This window comes from Vicugna pacos, chromosome 19 (genome assembly GCF_048564905.1).
Source record: "Vicugna pacos chromosome 19, VicPac4, whole genome shotgun sequence".
Lineage (NCBI taxonomy): Eukaryota > Metazoa > Chordata > Mammalia > Artiodactyla > Camelidae > Vicugna > Vicugna pacos.
The window spans coordinates 45,549,430-45,567,298 of record NC_133005.1 but is presented as its reverse complement, the minus strand read 5'-3'; the positions used below and the strand labels follow the sequence as shown (position 1 = coordinate 45,567,298).

The following is a 17,869-nucleotide window of genomic DNA, read 5'->3' as shown; positions in this document are numbered from 1 at the left end:
GGGGACCTGGGTGGGAGGCTTGGTGCCCGGTCTGCTGCCTTTGATCTCGCTGTCCTGGGTGCTCAGTGGAACCTGGGGCCAATGTGTCTGGGGAGGCAGGGGCCTGCCGGGGGTCTGTGGACGCTGGGGGCTCTCTGTGGCTGCCAGCCCAGGGATGGGGCAAGGCATCTCCCACGCTCCCACCTCCAACTTCTAGGACGAGGTCTGGCCCCCTGGGAGGCTGGGAGGGGTGGGGCGGCCGCATTTCCCAGACACAGCCTCTCTGGGCCTCAATCAATGCCAAGTCTCCAGGCCCGCCTTTGTGTGGAGGGCCAGCAGGTCTGGTTTCCTCTGGGGTGGGGTGTGGGGCCTCCCCTGGGCTGGCAGCCAGGCTCAGCTCTGCCCCCTGCCCCCGGCCCAGGCTTCCAGCACCTGCTCCTCCCCCACAGAGACAGTGCACCCACAATGCTGGGAGCCGCCTCTGTTCCCCCAGAGGACGGGCCCCGGCAGGTGGCTGGACCATGACAGAGCAGCTGCTTGGCCCCATGTGGGGTCCATTAATCCTCCGGCAGCCGAGGCAGGTGCCAGCATTACCCCCACTCTTCAGATGGGGACACTGAGGCTCAGTGGCTGCCGTGACTTGGCCCAGTTCCAGGGCTCGGAAGCAGCAGAGCCAGGAGGTCCAGGCCTTGTCTGCCGGCTGCCCACATGCCTCCACTCGGGGGCCTGTCCCCACAGGCCACAGGAATGGCTTGATTTCGTCTCTCTGGAGATCCTAATCCACATGGCTCTGGCGAGAGCCTGGCAGGGAGGTCTGGGGGGCACGGGCTGGTGGGGGTGGGGAGGGGCACGCGTCGGGCCTGGGCCTTCTAGCTGTAGCCCTACCTCTCTCACTCTTTCTTCCCCACCTGGCCCCCTCCTGCCAAGCCCTTCTGAAGCCCCCTGCAGTGGCCAGTGGTGCTGGGGTGGGGGAGACGTGTGTGACTTGGCCCGTGACTGGCCCATTGCCCTCTCAGCTCCATCTTCGTTGGCCTCCTTGCTGTTTACTGCTTGAGTCGAATTGCTCCAGGGCCTTTGCACAGGCAGTGCCTCTGTCTGGAGCACACCCTCCCCCACCTTTTTTTCCACAGTCGGCTCCCTCTCGCCCTTTAACGGGCACTGGGGGTTGAACCCGGGACCTCGTGCACACACCAAGCACAGGCTGTGCCACTGAGCGCTGCCCTCCGCCCCACCTCCTCCCCTCGTGGTGCAGGCCTCAGGTGCCCCCTCCTCGGAGAGCCCTGCGTGAGTTTCCCACCTGAAGCCGGTGCCCCTCTCCCTCCTTGCTCTCCTGTCTCTGCTGTAGCAGGTGTGACCACCTCTCCCATGAGCCGTATCCCAGGTTGAGAACGCAGTAGGCGCTCATGTCTGTTTGCCAAGTGAATGAGTGCACGGCGGACAAGGGGCCACAGACTGGGGGTGGGGCCAGCGTGATGCGGTAGCAGGGTGACAGGAGGGGCGAGGGGTCCCAGCGCTCCTTGGCCGTCTCACCGCCCCTCCCCCACAGGGCCAGTACTGTGACATCTGCACGGCTGCCAACAGCAACAGGGCGCACCCCGCGAGCAACGCCATTGATGGCACGGAGCGCTGGTGGCAGAGTCCGCCGCTGTCCCGTGGCCTAGAGTACAACGAAGTCAACGTCACCTTGGACCTGGGCCAGGTACAGTTCCTTTCTGGTCTGCGCAGCCCGACCCCCGCTTCTCCAGCTGACAGACTGCAGGGTGAGGCACCTGCCCAGAGTGAGCTCGGGAGGCCGGGCCCGGGCGGGTGGCGGGCCCGGCGTGGACGGAGGCGTGGCAGTGGGCACTGTGTGTTTTCCACATCCTGTGGTGCACGGGGAGAGAGGGGGTGGGACACGGGGTTTAGCGAGATCATGTGGAGAGTTAGCGGGAGGGGCGTCGAGGGGACAGCACGGAGATGGGGCCAAAATGCCGAGCCCTGGCGCCCTCAGCCAGCGCCTGGTGTTTACTCTGAGGAATTCCTCTGTGGACGTGGACAGGCTCTGGCGGGGGAGTGGGAGGGGCTGCAGGAGTGCGGAGGAGGCCTGCGGAGGTGGACATTCCTAGGATACCGGTGCTGCGCACAGGCCACCGCGGGGTTGGGTGTGCCCCGCCTCCACCAGCCCCTGTGCAGGCAGGAGGGTGGGGCCCAGTGTTTCCCAGTGACCAGCAAGCCCTCTTGGTGGACTTGGGCTGGGTCCGACTCACACAGGCTGAGTCCCACCCCCAAGTGATGTTGCTCGGTGCTGGCTTTGGCATCCCGGCCTGTGAAATGGGCCAGCAGTGCTGTTGCCTCCTTGGAAGGGGCAGGGGGATGGGGGCAGATAGGTGAGGCCAAGCCTGGGAGCCGCCAGCTCTGGGCCTACCTGGGAGCCAGGGCTACAAGGTCCACCCTGCTAGACCCCACCCCACCCCCTTCCCTGTTCACGGGCCTCCAGAGGCCTGAGTCCAGGCGGGCTTTGCCGCCACCCCGGTGTGTGACCTTGTGAGTCTCTGCTCCTTGTGGAGCCTCCATCCCACCGCTGCCTGAGGACATTCAGGAGAGGTGGGGCAGCATCGGCCGTGAGCCCGGCTGGAGGGGCGGCCCTGCAGGCAGGTTCTGGGGATAGCATTGGGATGGGTCTTGCCCACTGCTTGGGTTAGCTGTGAGGCCCTCGGGAGGGGTGGCCCATCTCGGGGCTCCCTGCCTGTTGCTGGGGCTGGTGCTGCCTGACCCAGTTTTGGATGGGGCTGGACCCGTTTCCCTTCTGTTCACTGGGCTTTTGCCCCATGCTCCCCTGGAAGCTGGGAGGGCACTCAGCAGCCCTGTGTGCCTCCGGGGTCCCCCTCTCTCTGGCACTGCTACAGGGGTGCCCGTGGGAGGAGGGAGGGAAGTGGAGCCTGCCCCGCCCTGGGGTCAGTCACGGAGTTGGTGCCGAGCTGCTGGGTTCTTCTCTGCCCCCTTTGTGGACAAGCCAGGCTAGGGCAGGGTGCAATGGTCTGGTCTCCATGGCAACCCAAGGGTGGCCCAGAGCAGGTGGGCCGGTGCCCTCCCGAGGTGTGGCGCTCAGATGGCACTCAGCACCCACCCACCCGGCTCAGTGTCCACATGTGTGAGATGGGCGGGAGATGCTGGGGCAGGCGGGCGTGTGCTTTCTAGACTGGGCCCGGGCCCGGGCCCGGGTGAGGGTTCCACTGTGTGTGCACCCGGCCTTCCCAAACCTAGTGTCCCCAGCCTCAAAGTGACACAAACTGGGAAGGGGTCGTTTCCACCCCTGCTGGGGGAGGTTGACCCGTGACCCTCTTAGCCATCCTTCCCCTCTCCCGCCCCCACCTCTCCTTCCTTTTGCCATCCACCAGCCCACCCATCTAACATCCATCCATCCATCCATCCACCCTTTCCTTTTCCCTCCCTCTTCTCTCCCCCTTCCTTCCCCCTTTCACTGACTGCAGAGGGGTCTACCTGAGCCCCCATCTTGGATGGGCCAAGGAGCTGCCAGCCTTGGTTGGAGGGGACTGCCCTCCAGGGTGCTTTAGAGTTAGGTGGGGCACAAGTACTCAGCTTCCAGTTCCGTGGGCGAGAGAAATCTCTTTCCTGGGCATGTTCTGAACCACCGTGGAATGCCAAAGCAAATTCCTGCATTTGCCACCTTGCCTGTCCGAAAAGGAGCTCCCTGCACCTTCCCCCCTGAGCCACTGTGCACCTACTGGGTCGGGGGACAGAGACCAGGTCTTGCATCAGCAGCCAGGCCCCACGAAGGGAGGATGGAGGTGGCACCCGCTGGAGCTCTGCGGGGAGGCGTTTTGGAGGATGGGGCCTGGGACAGGTCCTACTGGCCCTCATTGACCCTGAGGTCTGTGCTCTCCAGTCCCCCCAGGTCTGGTGATGGGAGCATCTGGGGCCCACAGTCAGACCAAGAACGTCCGTGAGGCAGGGCCCTCTGCGCGCCCTCTCTAGTGCACATGGGGAGAGAGGCCAAGGGGGAGGGACTTGGCTAAGTGAGCTCAGCCCGGGGTTCCCTTGCTCTGGGGCTCTGCTGTCCTTTGAGGTACAGGTCCTGGGGTGGGGCTGGGGCTTCTGTCAGGAAGCTGGGCTGAGCAGGCAGTGGGGCTGGGCACTCCCCCTGCGGCGGGCTGCCAAGGGCCTTTGTTCTGGGATCTGGAACGGATGCTCCAGGAAAGGGGAGGGGGCAGCGCCCTGGCATCAGGAGGACTTCCTGCCCAGGGAGGACCACGAGGGGCCTGTGTCGCAGCTCCGCCTCACACCTGGGCTGGAGCGGGGCTGGTGGGGCCAGGCCTGGGGTCCCACATGTGGTGGGGCCCCAGGAGACCACTCCCTCTGTCCTCTGGCCGCACCTTGTCCTGCTCTGACCTTCCCCACCCCAGGGTCAGGTCGGGGCCCCCGGACCCTCTTCCTCCTACTTTGCAGATGGAGAAGTCGAGGTCCCAGGAGTGAAGTCCTGGCTGAGCAGGCGTGGAGGGGTCCCGGCCTTTGCTCCCTGCCCTGCTTGCCACGCAGACCTCAGCTGGGGCCTCTCAGGCTGAGCCGTGGGTCTGAGCCTTGTGGGGTGCCGGCCCCCAGGGTGGGAAGGCTTCGTGGCTGGTGACTGAGGAGACGCTTTCCCGAGTCCCAGTAATGCCTGCCCCGGGACTGGGGGCTCCCCGCTTATGTCCTGTCTCCTCCAGGGCCTCCTGCTGGCCTCAGGCTACCCATTCTGGAGCCTCACCTGTACCAGGTGCCCAGGTGGTCTTCAGGAGCAGGGCAGGCTGAGTTGGGACTGGCTCTGGTGGCGTGTCCGCCTCCCTTCCAGGCACCCCTCTGGTGGCCTGGCCATGGGGGAGGGGCTCTCCCCAGCAGCCCTACCCCTTCCCTGCAGATGAGGAATGCTGATCCCCTCCAGCTGTGTCCTCCCCTTGTGCCCTGTGGCAGGCGGGGTAGGTGGGCCCTTTGTCCCAGCCTAGAGAGGCCAGGGCTGGAGGGAGCAGACTGGAGACCAGGTGGGAGGTACAGTGAGGGTAGAGGTGCAGAGCCAGGGCTGGGCTGGCCGTGGGGTGTAGGCTGGGGGGTTTGGGTGTGAGGCCAAAAGTGTTGGTTGGGGGACTAGAAATGCCAGGTGGAGGGGTCTGTACCCTTCCTGGGGGACAGCAGGGAGGGTGCCCTGTGTCCCCCCCACCAGGTGGGGGTTTGAGCAGCAAAGCTGTGGTGAAGCTTTTGGAGGGTGAGAGCTCCCCCAGGCACTCGGGGAGACTGAGCGCCAGCGTGGGGAGAGGCTGGGCTGGGCCGCCGCAAGGCCATCTGCGCCTGGGTCTCCTCCGCCTGTTGGCTCGAGAGCACCTGAGCGGGGCCTTCGTGCCTTGGCGAGGGCCCCAGACGCACTGGCTCCGGGGGCCGTTAGGGGCCCCCGTAAGGCTGCCCACCCCAGTTCCAGGCGGCACGCCCTCCGAGGCTGGCCCGCTCGAGGCTCCCTGGGCAGGCCTCCGGGTCTCCGCGTGCCAGCCAGCCTGCTGGGTTAAGAGGTCGCGGCCACTGGCCTGGCTCTCCGGGCCCTGCTGGGCGCTCGGCCATGTGGCCAGCACCCCAGGAGGGTCAGTGGGGTTGTTTAAGGGAAGTGGCAGGAAGTGTGACTGAGGCTGGCCAGGCTCTGGTTACAGAGTCCAGCGGCCAGCACAGGTGTGGGGGCTGGGCTGGACGTGGGCCTTGAGCTGGGCTCCCTGGGAGAGGATAGCGTGGAGGGCTGGAATAGCATCCCCGGGGTGGGTCCTCAGGCCAGCACAGGCCCCATCTCTCCTCCTGAGCGTCTGGACACCCTGCCTCTGCTTTGCTCAGAGGACACAGGGCCATTTGTCCCCGGCCCCGCACACCCTGCTGCTGCCACACTCACTTGGCCATCCTGGCCCCACTCGTCTGGGCACACAGATGCCCCCCACCAACTCTCACTTCTGTTTTCTGTCTGTGTTTAAACCAACCCTATGGTGTTGGCCTCAAGCAGTGCCACTCAGCGGAGAGTAAGCAGTTTGGGGGTCAGGGCTCCCCTGGGGAAAACTCCACTCCCCATGGCCTGGGGCTGCCCGTCTGGCCTGACCTGGGCCGGCTGCAGGGAGGTCAGAGTGGGAGCAAGGAGCTCTGGGCTGGGCCTGGGCCTGGAAAACCACCTTCAAGCCTGGGGGCCCAAGACAGCCCCTCGGTGTTTGGGGTCCCTGAATCCCCCCAGGCCAGCTCCACTGAGGTGCTGGGCCACACGGGGCATCTGCCCTTCACTCCAGCTGGTGAGCTTCTGCACACCCATCAGGAGCGCTTCCACCCCCACCCCACTCTGCCCCACACACCTGTGCCTCGGGCACCCCGCCCCGCAGAGCCAGGGTGCCTGGGCCCTCTGCTGCCCTCTCTGCACTTCCATGGTTTATTTTTCTTTCCAGCAATGGCTTTGGCACTCCTGGAGCTGTGTCCACATGGGGCCTGTTTTTGGCTCCCTGGTCCCGTTGTGTGGATGGCCATGTGGATTTGCCCTGTTGGGGGCCCGAGTAGACACGCCTGGCCGGCCCCCCTCCTGTGGCGTTTCTCTTTATCGAAGTTTCCAGGTGGGGTCTCTGCCCCAGGGCAGGCACACTGGGGAGGGGGCAAGCCTGGGGGTGCTGGGCCAGTTGGATCCAGCACACAGCGCCCTGAAGGCCAGCCCAGGAGTCCAGGGTTGAGGGGGGTGGTCCAGGTGGATTCAGCACACAGAGCCCTGAAGGCTGGTCCAGCAGTCTGGGCCAGGGGGATTGGGAGGTCTGGGTACCCCAGGACTTCCCCTGGGGGGAGCGCCTGGGCTGGGAGGGGCTTCCTGCCTCCACCGGCCGCAGCCTGGGACCCTGCCCCGTCCCGGGAATCAGCACAGGGCCTGCTTCCTGTGGGGCCGGGGCTGAGTCACAGATAGCCTGGTGATTCATGCTGCCCGGCCCAGCGGGTGGGGGTGGGGGTGGGCCCCCCTTCCCCAGGACAGGGCCACAAGGGCCGGCCTGGGGCTTCCCAGCCCGGAGAGGCAGGGTGTGCTGGCCCCAACAGCCTTGTGCTGCCGGGGGGGCTCCAGCCTCGGCCCTACCCTGGGATGTGAGTGCCTGAGCCCGGGGGCTGCTGGTCAGCTGCCGCCTTCTACACCCCCGGCCCTGGGGCTGCGGGGACCCGGCAGAGCCCGAATTACCGGTTTCCTCTCTGGCCCCTCTGTTTTCTGACCACAGCACCAGCCCCTGTTCACTCCCCTCCCCGCACCTCTGCCTCCGGACAGCAGCAGGTGTGGTGTGGCTCTGGGGCCTTCTACGGCGTCCCTGCAGGTGGCTGCTGGCTTCTGCTTGCCCACCTCCAGGGACAGGTGGCCTCTTCCCTTTCAAGGCCCTCAGAGCCTTCACACCATTCTGAAAGGCCTTGTGCCCTGACCCCTGGACTTTGACTTCTGCTGTGTGTGTCCCCCTGCCCAGTGCCCACCCAAGGCTATACAGTCACGGAAGCCCAGAGCCCACCCTGCTTTCTAGGCTCTTGTCCCCCCCATCCCCCACTGTCAGGCCCAGGTCACAGGACAGGTCCCCTCCTGGAGAGCCCTGGCCCTCCCAGGTCAGGCTGGGTGTGGGGGCCCTGGGGGTGTGATGGCTGAGAGGCGGGTCCAGCTGCTGTCCTGGAGACGTGCCTGCCCCGAAATAGCCCGATTTTTAAAAATAACTCAGGAGGCTTTTGTTTGGCTTTTGCTTTAAAAGCCGTTTTTTTCCTTTCGCACAGCACTCTAGCAGCGGGAAAGGTCAGCCGGAGTTGGCAGCTGAGCGGGGCTGAGCGGGCGGGGCTGCTGGGAGGGCTGCGCCCAGGGAGGCCGGGGTCTCCGCCGCTCCCGGGTCATGCCTGGGGCGGCTGTGTGGCCCCGGGAGCTGGGACCAGGTCTGGGCCAGATGGGGAGAGCCGGGCACATGCCTTCCCATCCGTCCAGCCGGGGCCGGGGCCCCTGCATGACAGACAGACGACCAGGTGGACAGGAGGACAGAAAGCAGGCTCTGTCCGTGAGCGCACCGCGGCATGCCGGCCGTGGCAAGGGTCCCCGCGCCACCCCGGCCTGCCTGAGCGCGTCTCCGCGTCAGCGTTTGTGCGAGTGCTCTCAGCTGGGAAAAATGCACCCGGCCCGCCGACCCGGGGGGAGCTAGAGCCAACCGGCTGAGGGTGCGGCCTGGTGGCCTCGCTCAGGGAAAGGCGGGGGTGGGCCCCAGAGGGCTTGGCTGGAGCCTTTAATCTCTGGGGGTCCTTTGGTAGGGGCCATGCTGCCGCTCCCCAGAGCAGCCAGTGTCCCGAGTCCAGTGCACACCCAGGCCCCCCACGTCGCCATGCCCCCCCTTCCTTACGAAGACCCCTCCTGGCACCGGGGCATCCGAAGTCCCCAGAGCTCCCTGGAATGCCTGAGGGTTGGCCATGGTGCCTGTCGGGTGTAGGGTCCATCCCCTCAGAGGCTCGAGCCCCGCCCCTGACCAGGCAGGGCTAAGTGGAAGATGACCTCAAGGCCTGGCAGTGGGTGAATAGGCCTTCTCTGCCCCCCACACCCAGGGAAAGGCCCTTCCCTGCAAACGCCAGGCCTTCCGGGAAGGGCAGGACTCAGAATGGGTGCGCCTCAGGGTCCTGGGACCTTCCACCCCCAGCCACCCCACACCTGGACTCTTAGCAGCCTGGCCTCCTGAGGGCTAGTCCGTAAGGGGTCCACGGCCCCTCCACTGTCCCTTCATGGGGTCACCGCAGCAGCTTCAGGCTAACAAAGGGTCAGGGGGCCAACTGTGGGCCCTGGCCGCCCTGGAGGGGACCCTCCACTCTGCCCCATGTGGCCCAAGGCTCGGGACCTGGCCAGCCACCAGAAGTCCCGCTGGTCCATGCAGGAATCCAGACCAGTGGACACCAGAAGGGAGCCTGCTCCCCTGGGCCAGGCAGGGCCCCACTCAGGCCATGGTGGGTGGTTTGCAGTGTGGCATTGCCATCCCCTTTGAGTGGCCGGCAGGCAGCTCAAAGCCCACCTGCGGGCTCTCCTGTGAGGGGCCTGGGTGGGGTGTGGTCTGGGGGCCTAGGGCAGGGACGGGCGCCCTGCAAGCACCGTGCGCTCACTAGCTGTGTCTCCGCCCTCGTCCAGGGCTTCCCACTCTCCCCGCGTGCAGGCTGGGTGCCCGCATCCCCTGCCAGCTCTGCCCGGGTCTCCTCGGAGCCCAAACTTCGTACAGAGAGAGTAGCCTGGACAGTGGCTCTGTCTTGCTTTGTTCTCTTGGCCTTGGGGCCGAAGTGAGGGTTGGGCAGAGCGCCCTCTACCACTGGCCCTCAGAGCTACATGGCCCGGACACCACAGTCCCCTACTGTGGTCCCAGGTAGGGCCGGCTGAGGCCGGGTGCACAGGCAGGGGTGCACTCTGCCAGGTGCCACCCTCTCGGGGGTCTGCTTGGCTCAGCCCCTCATCGAGGCCACAGGCTGGGCAGAGGCTTCTGCCTGAGCCATTCCCAGTGGCTGTTCTCAGTGGACCCAGAGCCCCTTCCCAGGGCTGTGGCCTGTGCCCTAGGCAGTGAGAACCCAGCTCCCCAGCCTGGAGGGGCCCTTCAGCCTCCACAGAGCAGCTGCCTCTTGGAAGGGGCGTCTTAATCACCCCGCCCCCTGCACCTGCATGTCCAAGGCGCTCGGGCCGGCGTGGCTGGGCTGCAGTCAGGAGGGCTTCCCCAGGCGCTGCCAGGTAGGGCAGGGGGCCCAAGGCTAAGACCGGCCATACTGCAGGGCCAGGGGGCAGCCAGCCGAGGAGGGGTACAGGACACAGGGACGGCCAGGGATGCTGACCTCTAGCCAGGACGAGGTGAGGAGAGAGGCCAAGACCCTGGGGAGAGAGCAGAAGAGGTGGGCGTGGGGCCTTGGTGAGGGGTTCTGGGTGCCTCTGAAGAGCAGCCTCCCCCTCCCTTGGCTGGGTGCTGCCCTGACGTGCCCAGAGCCCCCCAGATCTCCAGCCTCTGACTCCTGAGTTGGCAGGGTCTCCCCAGCCCAGCTCTGGGAAGGCCCATTTTCCAGTCCATCTGCCCCCTTGGGGCTCCTGACGTGGTGGGGGCTGGGCCCTGGTTGCTTCGGCTGCCTGCGCCTGGGGCCCTCTGGCAGCGAGCTGGTCAGTGTTAGGTGAAACAGGCAGGTCCTGAGCCAGCTCTGAGAATGATGGGGGTGACTGGGGTGAGGCTGGGACAGGAGCCCCATCCCGGTACAGGGGTTCACCTGTCGGCTATGCCAGGCTCCTGGGAGCTTGGGACACTGTCTAGCCACCTTTTCAGGCCGGCCACCAGGGCTCTGGGGACAGTGGGATGAGTCTTGTCTTTGCCTTACCCAGCCCCACTGCCTGGGCCCAGTAGACAGGCTGCCCCATGTGTGCCCCGTCTGACTCCAGCCCCTATCAGGCCTGTCTGCAGCCTCAAAGCCCAAAGGACCAGTGTGGCTCTCTGAGCTCCTGGGGTGGGAATGGGGAGGCAGGTGGGTCTGCGCTCTAGGCTCAGGTAACCCCAGGTCCAAGAAGGGAGCCCTTCCAAAATGATGGGTTCCTGATGGTCATCTCTGTGTCCCCAGTGCAGGCCTCGATGGCCTTGGGCCGGACCGCTGGCCCTCGCCCCTGGGTGCCTCTGGCCCTTGTGGGCAAACCTACAGATGTCCCCTGTGGGAAAAGGGAGCCCTGCCTTGCAGGGTTAGGGTGGCCCTCCAGGCGCTCGTGGGGCCCCGAGTAGCATGGAAGGGGCTCAGGGGTGTCCACACACTCCCTGCCCCACAGGTGTTCCACGTGGCGTACGTGCTCATCAAGTTTGCCAACTCCCCTCGGCCGGACCTCTGGGTGCTGGAGCGGTCCACGGACTTCGGCCGCACCTACCAGCCGTGGCAGTTCTTCGCCTGTGAGTGTCCCGGGGCTGGGGGGTGTCCCCTGGGATGGGCTGCCATCGTCATGCACGCTCAGGGTCTCCAGATGCCAGGCCTGCCCTCACCCCGGCTTTGGGTGGGTTAGGGCACGTTCCCGAAGGCAGGTGGGGATTTGGTGGCTCTCCTCCCTGATGAGGGCGCAGCTGGGGCCAGCGCTGTTGGTGCAGGAGTCTCAGGCCATCTCCTGGCTCCTGTGGACTGGCCTCATCCTCCAGCAGCTCCGGAGGTGACAGAGGCGGCCAGCTTAGCTGCCAGATCCGGAGAGCACAGGAGCCCTGCTCACTGGCCGGCCTTGTACCACCCTACCAATCATGTTGATGGGGATGCTTTGATTGAGGGTGTCTGGGACATGTGTCTCCCCAGACTCCAAGGCCCAAGAGTGAGGGTGGGGCAGTGCTATAAGGGACAGTCAGGAACAGGGGTCCCCCGAAGATGGGGATGAGGAGGGCCACCCAGGGGGACACTGGTCCTGTACAGAGAGCTGGGCAGGAACAGCAAAGGCCTGGATGTGGGCAAGTTCAGAGTCACTAGGACATGGGCAGGGTCAGCCTGGGCAGGGGCCATGCCCTCCTGAGGGGGCTCCCTGTGATCCAGAGTGCCACACTCTTCAACAAAGCCCTGAGGGACGGGCTGGGTTCCAGCCGCTGATTGATGCTGCCTCACGGTTGAGGCTGTGAGGCTCCGAGAACCCCAGGCAGGCAGGGCAGTGACGTGGGACGGGCCCTGAGGGCTTCCCGGAGCACGGCGCCCTCACCCTCCTGCCTTCCTGCAGCTTCCAAGAGGGACTGCCTGGAGCGTTTCGGGCCGCAGACGCTGGAGCGCATCTCCAGGGATGACGCTGTCCTCTGCACCACGGAGTACTCCCGGATCGTGCCCCTGGAGAATGGCGAGGTGCGCCCTCGCGAGGCGGCACGGCGCTGGCGGGCGGCTGGTCAGGAGTGGCGGTCAGTGTTGGGGCCATGACCCGGCCTGACCCTTGGCCCGTCCGCAGATCGTGGTGTCCCTGGTGAACGGGCGCCCAGGGGCCATGAACTTCTCCTACTCGCCCCTGCTGCGTGACTTCACCAAAGCCACCAACATCCGCCTGCGCTTCCTGCGCACCAACACGCTACTGGGCCACCTCATGGGGAAGGCACTGAGGGACCCCACGGTCACCCGCCGGGTGAGTGGGCGGGGCCAAGGGCGGGCCGCGGGGCGGGGCCAAGGGCGGGCTGCAGGGGCTGGTGGGGAGGGGCCACGCGGGGCTCGGGCTGGGGGCTGACGTGCATGGCGCTCTGCTTACCGCGCTGGGTGCAGTACTACTACAGCATCAAGGACATCAGCGTCGGCGGCCGCTGCGTCTGCCACGGGCACGCGGATGTCTGTGACGCCAAGGACCCGACAGACCCCTTCAGGTGAGACCTGCAGCTTCCTGCCCAACCTGGGCGGAGGAGGCCTGGTGGCATTACCCACCATGACCCTGGCCCTGCATGAGCTGCACTGGTTCCCCGCCCCGTGGCCTGTTTCCCCACGTTCGCAGTGAGGCGGAGGGACAGCACCACGTGCGGCCTCCCTGGGTGCCCTGTGCCAGGCGTGGGCCTATTTGCCCTGCTGCCCCTCCACACCGCAAGCCCAGGGCCCTGTCGAGGGGGATCAGTGAGGGAGGTAACCTGTCCCCCGGGACGGGGGAAGCTCCCCTACTTTCCTGGAGAACACAAAGGATACACTCCCTACTGCTCCCACCCTGACCTTCACACCCCCTCACCAGCAGGGGCCAAGGCTCCGGGCAGGGAGCAGCCCAGAGACCACCCCCCACCCCGACATGCCCTGTGGTCGTGCCGCTGGGGCAGCCAAGGGCGCTGAGCCCACAGGCAGCAGAACCCGGGCCCCAACCGGAGCCAACCAGTGAGGCAGGGCCCAGGAATCTGCATCTTTACCAAGCTGCCTCTAGACGCTGTGTGCCTAAGTGGCTCTGGTCACCCTAAATTCGGTAGTGAGTACTCAGCCAAATTATCCAGTGGGCCTGGCGCCGGGCCAGGGCTGTCCTCCTGGCTCGCACCCCCAGCCATGGGGCTCGCTTGTTTGTTCATCCCTCCCTTCCTTTTTCCCTTCTGTCTCTCCTTTCTTCCTCCTTCTCTCTTTCTTTCCTCCCTTCCTTCCCCCTCTCCATCAGCAGCTGTGTTGAGCGGACACTGGGCTCTGTTCCTGCCCAGGGGACACAGGTGGGCTCCCAGCCCCAGGAGCACCTGGTCTGGGCAGACAGGGAACGTGCAGACCTGTCCCCGGTGCAGAGGCCTCCCCCAGGGCTGAGTGCTGTGGGGTCATAGAGCAGGACAGGGCTGATCAGGAGGTGCCAAGAGAGGCAGCAGAGCCTCTTACCTCAAAATCGTGCAGCCCCCCACTTCTGCTGTGCCCACACCCTAGTTTACGGTGGAGGCAAGTGAAGCACAGACAGTGCAGAGGCTCGCCCCGATCCTCACAAAGCCACACCCAGTGGTGAGTCCCAGACACCTTCAGGTGTGGCTGATGGGGCTGGAGGAGGAAGGGGTGCAGTCGCACTCACTGAAGGGCTCGGGCCACTTCCCTCCTGCAGGCCCTCCGGCCCTGTCTGGCCTCCAGTGGGCCCCGGGCATGGGCTCCTGCCTGCAGCTTTGGGAGCTGAGCTCAGGCGCAGCTAATTGCACTGGGAAATTAAGTGCCAAGTGGGAACTTGTGATGCTCGGGAGGGGTGCCTGCTGGGCTGCCAAACCGGCCTCAGAGGAGAGGTGGGCCTGCCCTTGCCTGCTGGGAAGGCGTCGGCATCCGCCCTGACTCACCTGCGCCTGGGCGTGGACCACGCTCAGCTCTCCCTGCAGGGCGAGTGCGGTGGCTCGGGATGGGCACCTTCCCCAGAACCACAGACACCAGCGTCTCCTCCCACACCAGCATCCCCGAGTATCAGCCAGGCGTGTTCTCCCTGCACGCCTGACTCCTTCCACCTCTGCCTCTCTTTCGTGGACCCTGCCCGCTAGCTAGCCCCTGCCCCTTACCTCCACCACCTCCAGCCTCACCTGTGTCCTCTCAGCTGCACCCCCAGCCCCGTGCCCCTCACTCACTCTCGCCCGCCGCCTGATTTCACAGCCCCATGTTGCGATTACCTTGGCGCCGTAGGTGGGTCAGGCTAACAAAGTGCCCGGGCTGGGTGGCGTACAAATGACAGAAGTGCGCTTCTCACCCTTCTGGAGACTAGCGAGGCCCCCTTCCTGGGCCACAGGTGGCTGTCTTCTGGCTGTGTCTGCGCAGCAGGGAAGGCCTGAGGGGGCTCTCTGGGGTCTTTTTGTAAGGACCCGATCCTGTGGACGAGGCCCCACCTCCAGACGCCATCGAGCTGGGGTCAGATTCCACGTGTGAATGTCTGGCAGTGGGTGGCACCATATGTTTCCTTCTGGTTCTGTTGCTTGTGATGGTGGCCCTCACTCTGCAAGGCATACTTGACTTCTCCAAATCCAGATTTAACCAGCTGTCTCCCTGATGAGCGGGGACCCCAGAACACTCACCCCAGGCACAGCACCTGCTCCCGGCGCTGCCCACGGAGCTGCCCACCGGACGCCCGCTTTCTTGTTTCCCATCTTTGCTTGGCCCCCAGTGCATCTCTGGGGACTCAGTTTCCTTTTCCTGAGATGCTCTGTTCAGTTCTTCCATGAGAATCTGGGAGTTGTTGAAACTGACCCGTTTTGTCCTCGCTCTTGGATGACAGTTCAGCTGGCCATAGGCATTCTGGGTGATGGCCGTGCCTCTCAACACTTCGGAGATGTCACTTCACTGTCTCTGGTGTCTCTTGATGGTGGGTAGAGGCTGCTGTCGCCTACGTGGTCACCGCTGTGGGTTTTCTGCCTCTTCTGGACACTTCTGTCGTCTCCCCTCCAAGCTCCACGGGCTTCTGTTCTCTGCAGCATTGAGGAGGGGACGTCATGTTTGTTGCCCAGGAATCTCACGTTTTGAATTTGAAAATACGTCTTTGTTAACTCAAGGCCACTTCTGGCCTTTGGCTCTCTCGGGGGCCGGCTGCTCCCCTCGGCCTCTGCTCTCTCTCGGGAGCGTGTAGGGCCGGAGGTGCCCATGGCTTCCTTCCCTCCCAGGACTTGGAGTGTGTCTGACCCTCTGCCTTCTGGGTGGCTTCTTCAGGTCCCTGAATCTTCAGCTGTGTCTGATCTGCTGTCTAGCCCATCCTTCGAGTCTTTTTAAAAAATTTATTTTGTTGGGGAGATAATTAGGTTTTTCTATAATGGAGTTACTGGGGATGGAACCCAGGACCCGATGCATGCTAAGCATGTGCTCTACCGCTGAGCTAGACCCACCCCCATCCTTTGAATCTTTAATTTCAATAATTTTATTTTTCACTTAGAGACATTCTGATGGACTCTTTGGTCACATCTGCCTATGTTTCGTAGCGTTGCAGTTTTTATTATGTTCTAGATTCTTTTGTTATAATCTTGAAACGTTCTGTTTTTGTGGTTTCCACTCGGCACTCCTTTTTTTTTTCTTTTCCATCATAAGAAAACATTTATTGAGAGCTTGTAATATGGCAGGCATCCTGCTCAGTGCTTTAAATGCATAATTTAATGTTTACAGCAACACTGAATTACAATGCTTATTTCACAAGTGAAAAAAAAATGAAAACATTCAAAGATGTTAAGTATCCTGTTCTTCCTCAAATCTAAATTTCCTGCCCTCTCCTTGTTCTGTATATCAGAGAACTACATTTCCCAGGCTGCCTGCCCTCTGACTTTTGGGGGATGTGGCCAGTGGGAGGTACTTGTGGAACATGGGAGGGTGGGAGAAGGGGAGAAGTTAGTGTATTTCTCCTCTCCTCTTTCTGCTTCCTGGGGCATCTCCACGAACAGCTGCTTCTCCTCTGTGGTTCTAGCTCCCATCCACTCCGGCGCTCCATTAAGTGCCATTCCCAAGGTCGCGTCCTGCTGTTGGGTGCGTCGGCTGACCCTGTGGGGACGTTCCTTTGCAAGCTCTTCATCAGGGCTCCATCCATGCAGCAACCATGTGCCCTGGGTTGGACGGACCCTCTCCAGAGTGGTTTTGTGAGGGCTTTTGCCGAACACCCCACTTTTTGCATCAACTTCTTGGTTCAGGCGTGCCCCAACCATGTAGATTCTTGAAGAATCAAACATCAGCCACAGGCTGCTGGTCACAGATCCTCGGGCCTTCCCGTGGTGAGACGCCTGGCAGGTTATCCCTGTCTCCTCCCTGGATGCCGAGGAGCAGCAGGCCTGACTCCCAAGGCCCTGATTTGACTCCCGTGATTTGAAGCTCCGGGGGTGTTCTTGGCCTGGCTCCTGGGGTCCTGCTCAGGGGATGCCTGGCACTGCCGCTGTGCTGCTGGCCCAGGCGGAGGAGCCAGCAGCCCGGGGAGCGGGCCGTGACTCCTGCCCCTGCTCGGCTGAGCTGTGTGGGTGTGTGCTGGGGTGGGGGCTGTGCAGGAGGTGGCCACCACCTCAGTCCTCAGCTGCAGCCAGCTGTCCCCCTGAGCCGGCGGAGCTGCTCTCCAGGACAGCAGGCAGGATTCCAGCCCCCTGACCGGTGTCCGCCCCCAGATGGAAGAGGAAGCGGTTCTTGGCCGCTTGCCTCTGGGGATCCGTGGGGGCGTCTGGCTGAGCTCAGGGCTGCTGGCTGAGCGAGACCTCGATCTCAGAGCTGGCCCAGGAAAGCTGGAGGCTTGGCCTTGGGTCCTGGCCCTGGCGGGGAGGGCATGGCTCGATCCTGAAGGCCGCAGCGCTCTGGGCTGACCTGCAGACAGGTCGCCTGTGCCCACCGCTCAGCACCCTGCCCCGGACCCCACCCACAGACACACAGCCCTGTCACGGCTCCCACCCCGACAGGGGCCCTACACGGCCCTGCTCCCACTGCTCTCCCGGGTCCCTCTGGGTCCACGGTGGGTCTGAGCCCTTCCTGTGCCCTCGTGTCCCCGCAGGTTGCAGTGTGCCTGCCAGCACAACACATGTGGGGGCTCCTGTGACCGCTGCTGCCCTGGCTTCAACCAGCAGCCGTGGAAGCCAGCCACCACCGACAGTGCCAACGAGTGCCAGTGTGAGTGCCCCACGTGTACCCCCGTGCCCTTGCACACATGCCCACGTGTGCACACACAGTGCTGGTGCACGTGCACTCACGTGTGCATCTCTTAGACGCCTTTCAGATTCTTGGTAAGACATCATTTACACAGATGATTGCAGATTTTCCGGTACTTGTCATGTTAATATAGACTGCGTAAATCCCCCTGCGCACACACATGCACACACACAACACCCGTGCTTGCTCTCGGACACATGCACACGTGCTCCCATAGTACATACAACGCTCACACAACATTCACACGTGCACTCACATACACACACGCTTACACACGCTCAAACACATGTTGTTGACACATTCAGGCAATAAGGCCTGTTCAGTCACCTGAGCCAGGCCACATCTGGGGTCACCCATGGTTTGTGGGATGTACTCCGGGGTCCCAGTCGGGGGGGGGGTTCGTGGAGGCCTGCTGACGGCTGAGCCCCCTGCTCTCCAGCCTGCAACTGCCACGGCCACGCCCACGACTGCTACTATGACCCCGAGGTGGACCAGCGCAACGCCAGCCAGAACCAGGACAACGTCTACCAGGGAGGGGGCGTGTGCATTGACTGTCAGGTGGGCGGGGCATTCTCAGGGGCGGGGCCGTGCCAGGTCAGGGGCGGGGCTGAGGACAGGGTTAGGTCACTGAGTGGGGTGGATGAGATGTTCTGGACTCAGCAGCCCTGCGTCCCTGCAGCATCACACCACCGGCATCAATTGTGAGCGGTGCCTGCCCGGCTTCTACCGTGCCCCGGACCACCCCCTCGACTCGCCCTACGTCTGCCGCCGTGAGTGGGGCAGCCTGGGCGGGAACATCCAAGGACAGGTGCCCGGAAGCAGGGTCTGCCTGGGTTGGGGTGCCCTGGAGCCT

At 64.0% G+C, this 17,869-nt stretch overlaps 1 protein-coding gene across 2 annotated transcripts in view; it reads left to right on the top strand.

The window, feature by feature from the left end:
• The window catches only part of LAMA5 (laminin subunit alpha 5), a 50,791-nt gene that overhangs the window by 3,430 nt on the left and 29,492 nt on the right, over nucleotides 1-17,869 (top strand). For both annotated transcript variants that reach the window (XM_072944532.1, XM_072944531.1), the window contains exons 2-9: nucleotides 1,526-1,678; nucleotides 10,775-10,892; nucleotides 11,690-11,808; nucleotides 11,909-12,079; nucleotides 12,214-12,311; nucleotides 16,862-16,977; nucleotides 17,456-17,574; nucleotides 17,696-17,786. In XM_072944532.1, coding sequence (XP_072800633.1) covers nucleotides 1,526-1,678; nucleotides 10,775-10,892; nucleotides 11,690-11,808; nucleotides 11,909-12,079; nucleotides 12,214-12,311; nucleotides 16,862-16,977; nucleotides 17,456-17,574; nucleotides 17,696-17,786 — 985 coding nt within the window. The remainder of the gene's footprint in view (nucleotides 1-1,525; nucleotides 1,679-10,774; nucleotides 10,893-11,689; nucleotides 11,809-11,908; nucleotides 12,080-12,213; nucleotides 12,312-16,861; nucleotides 16,978-17,455; nucleotides 17,575-17,695; nucleotides 17,787-17,869) is intronic.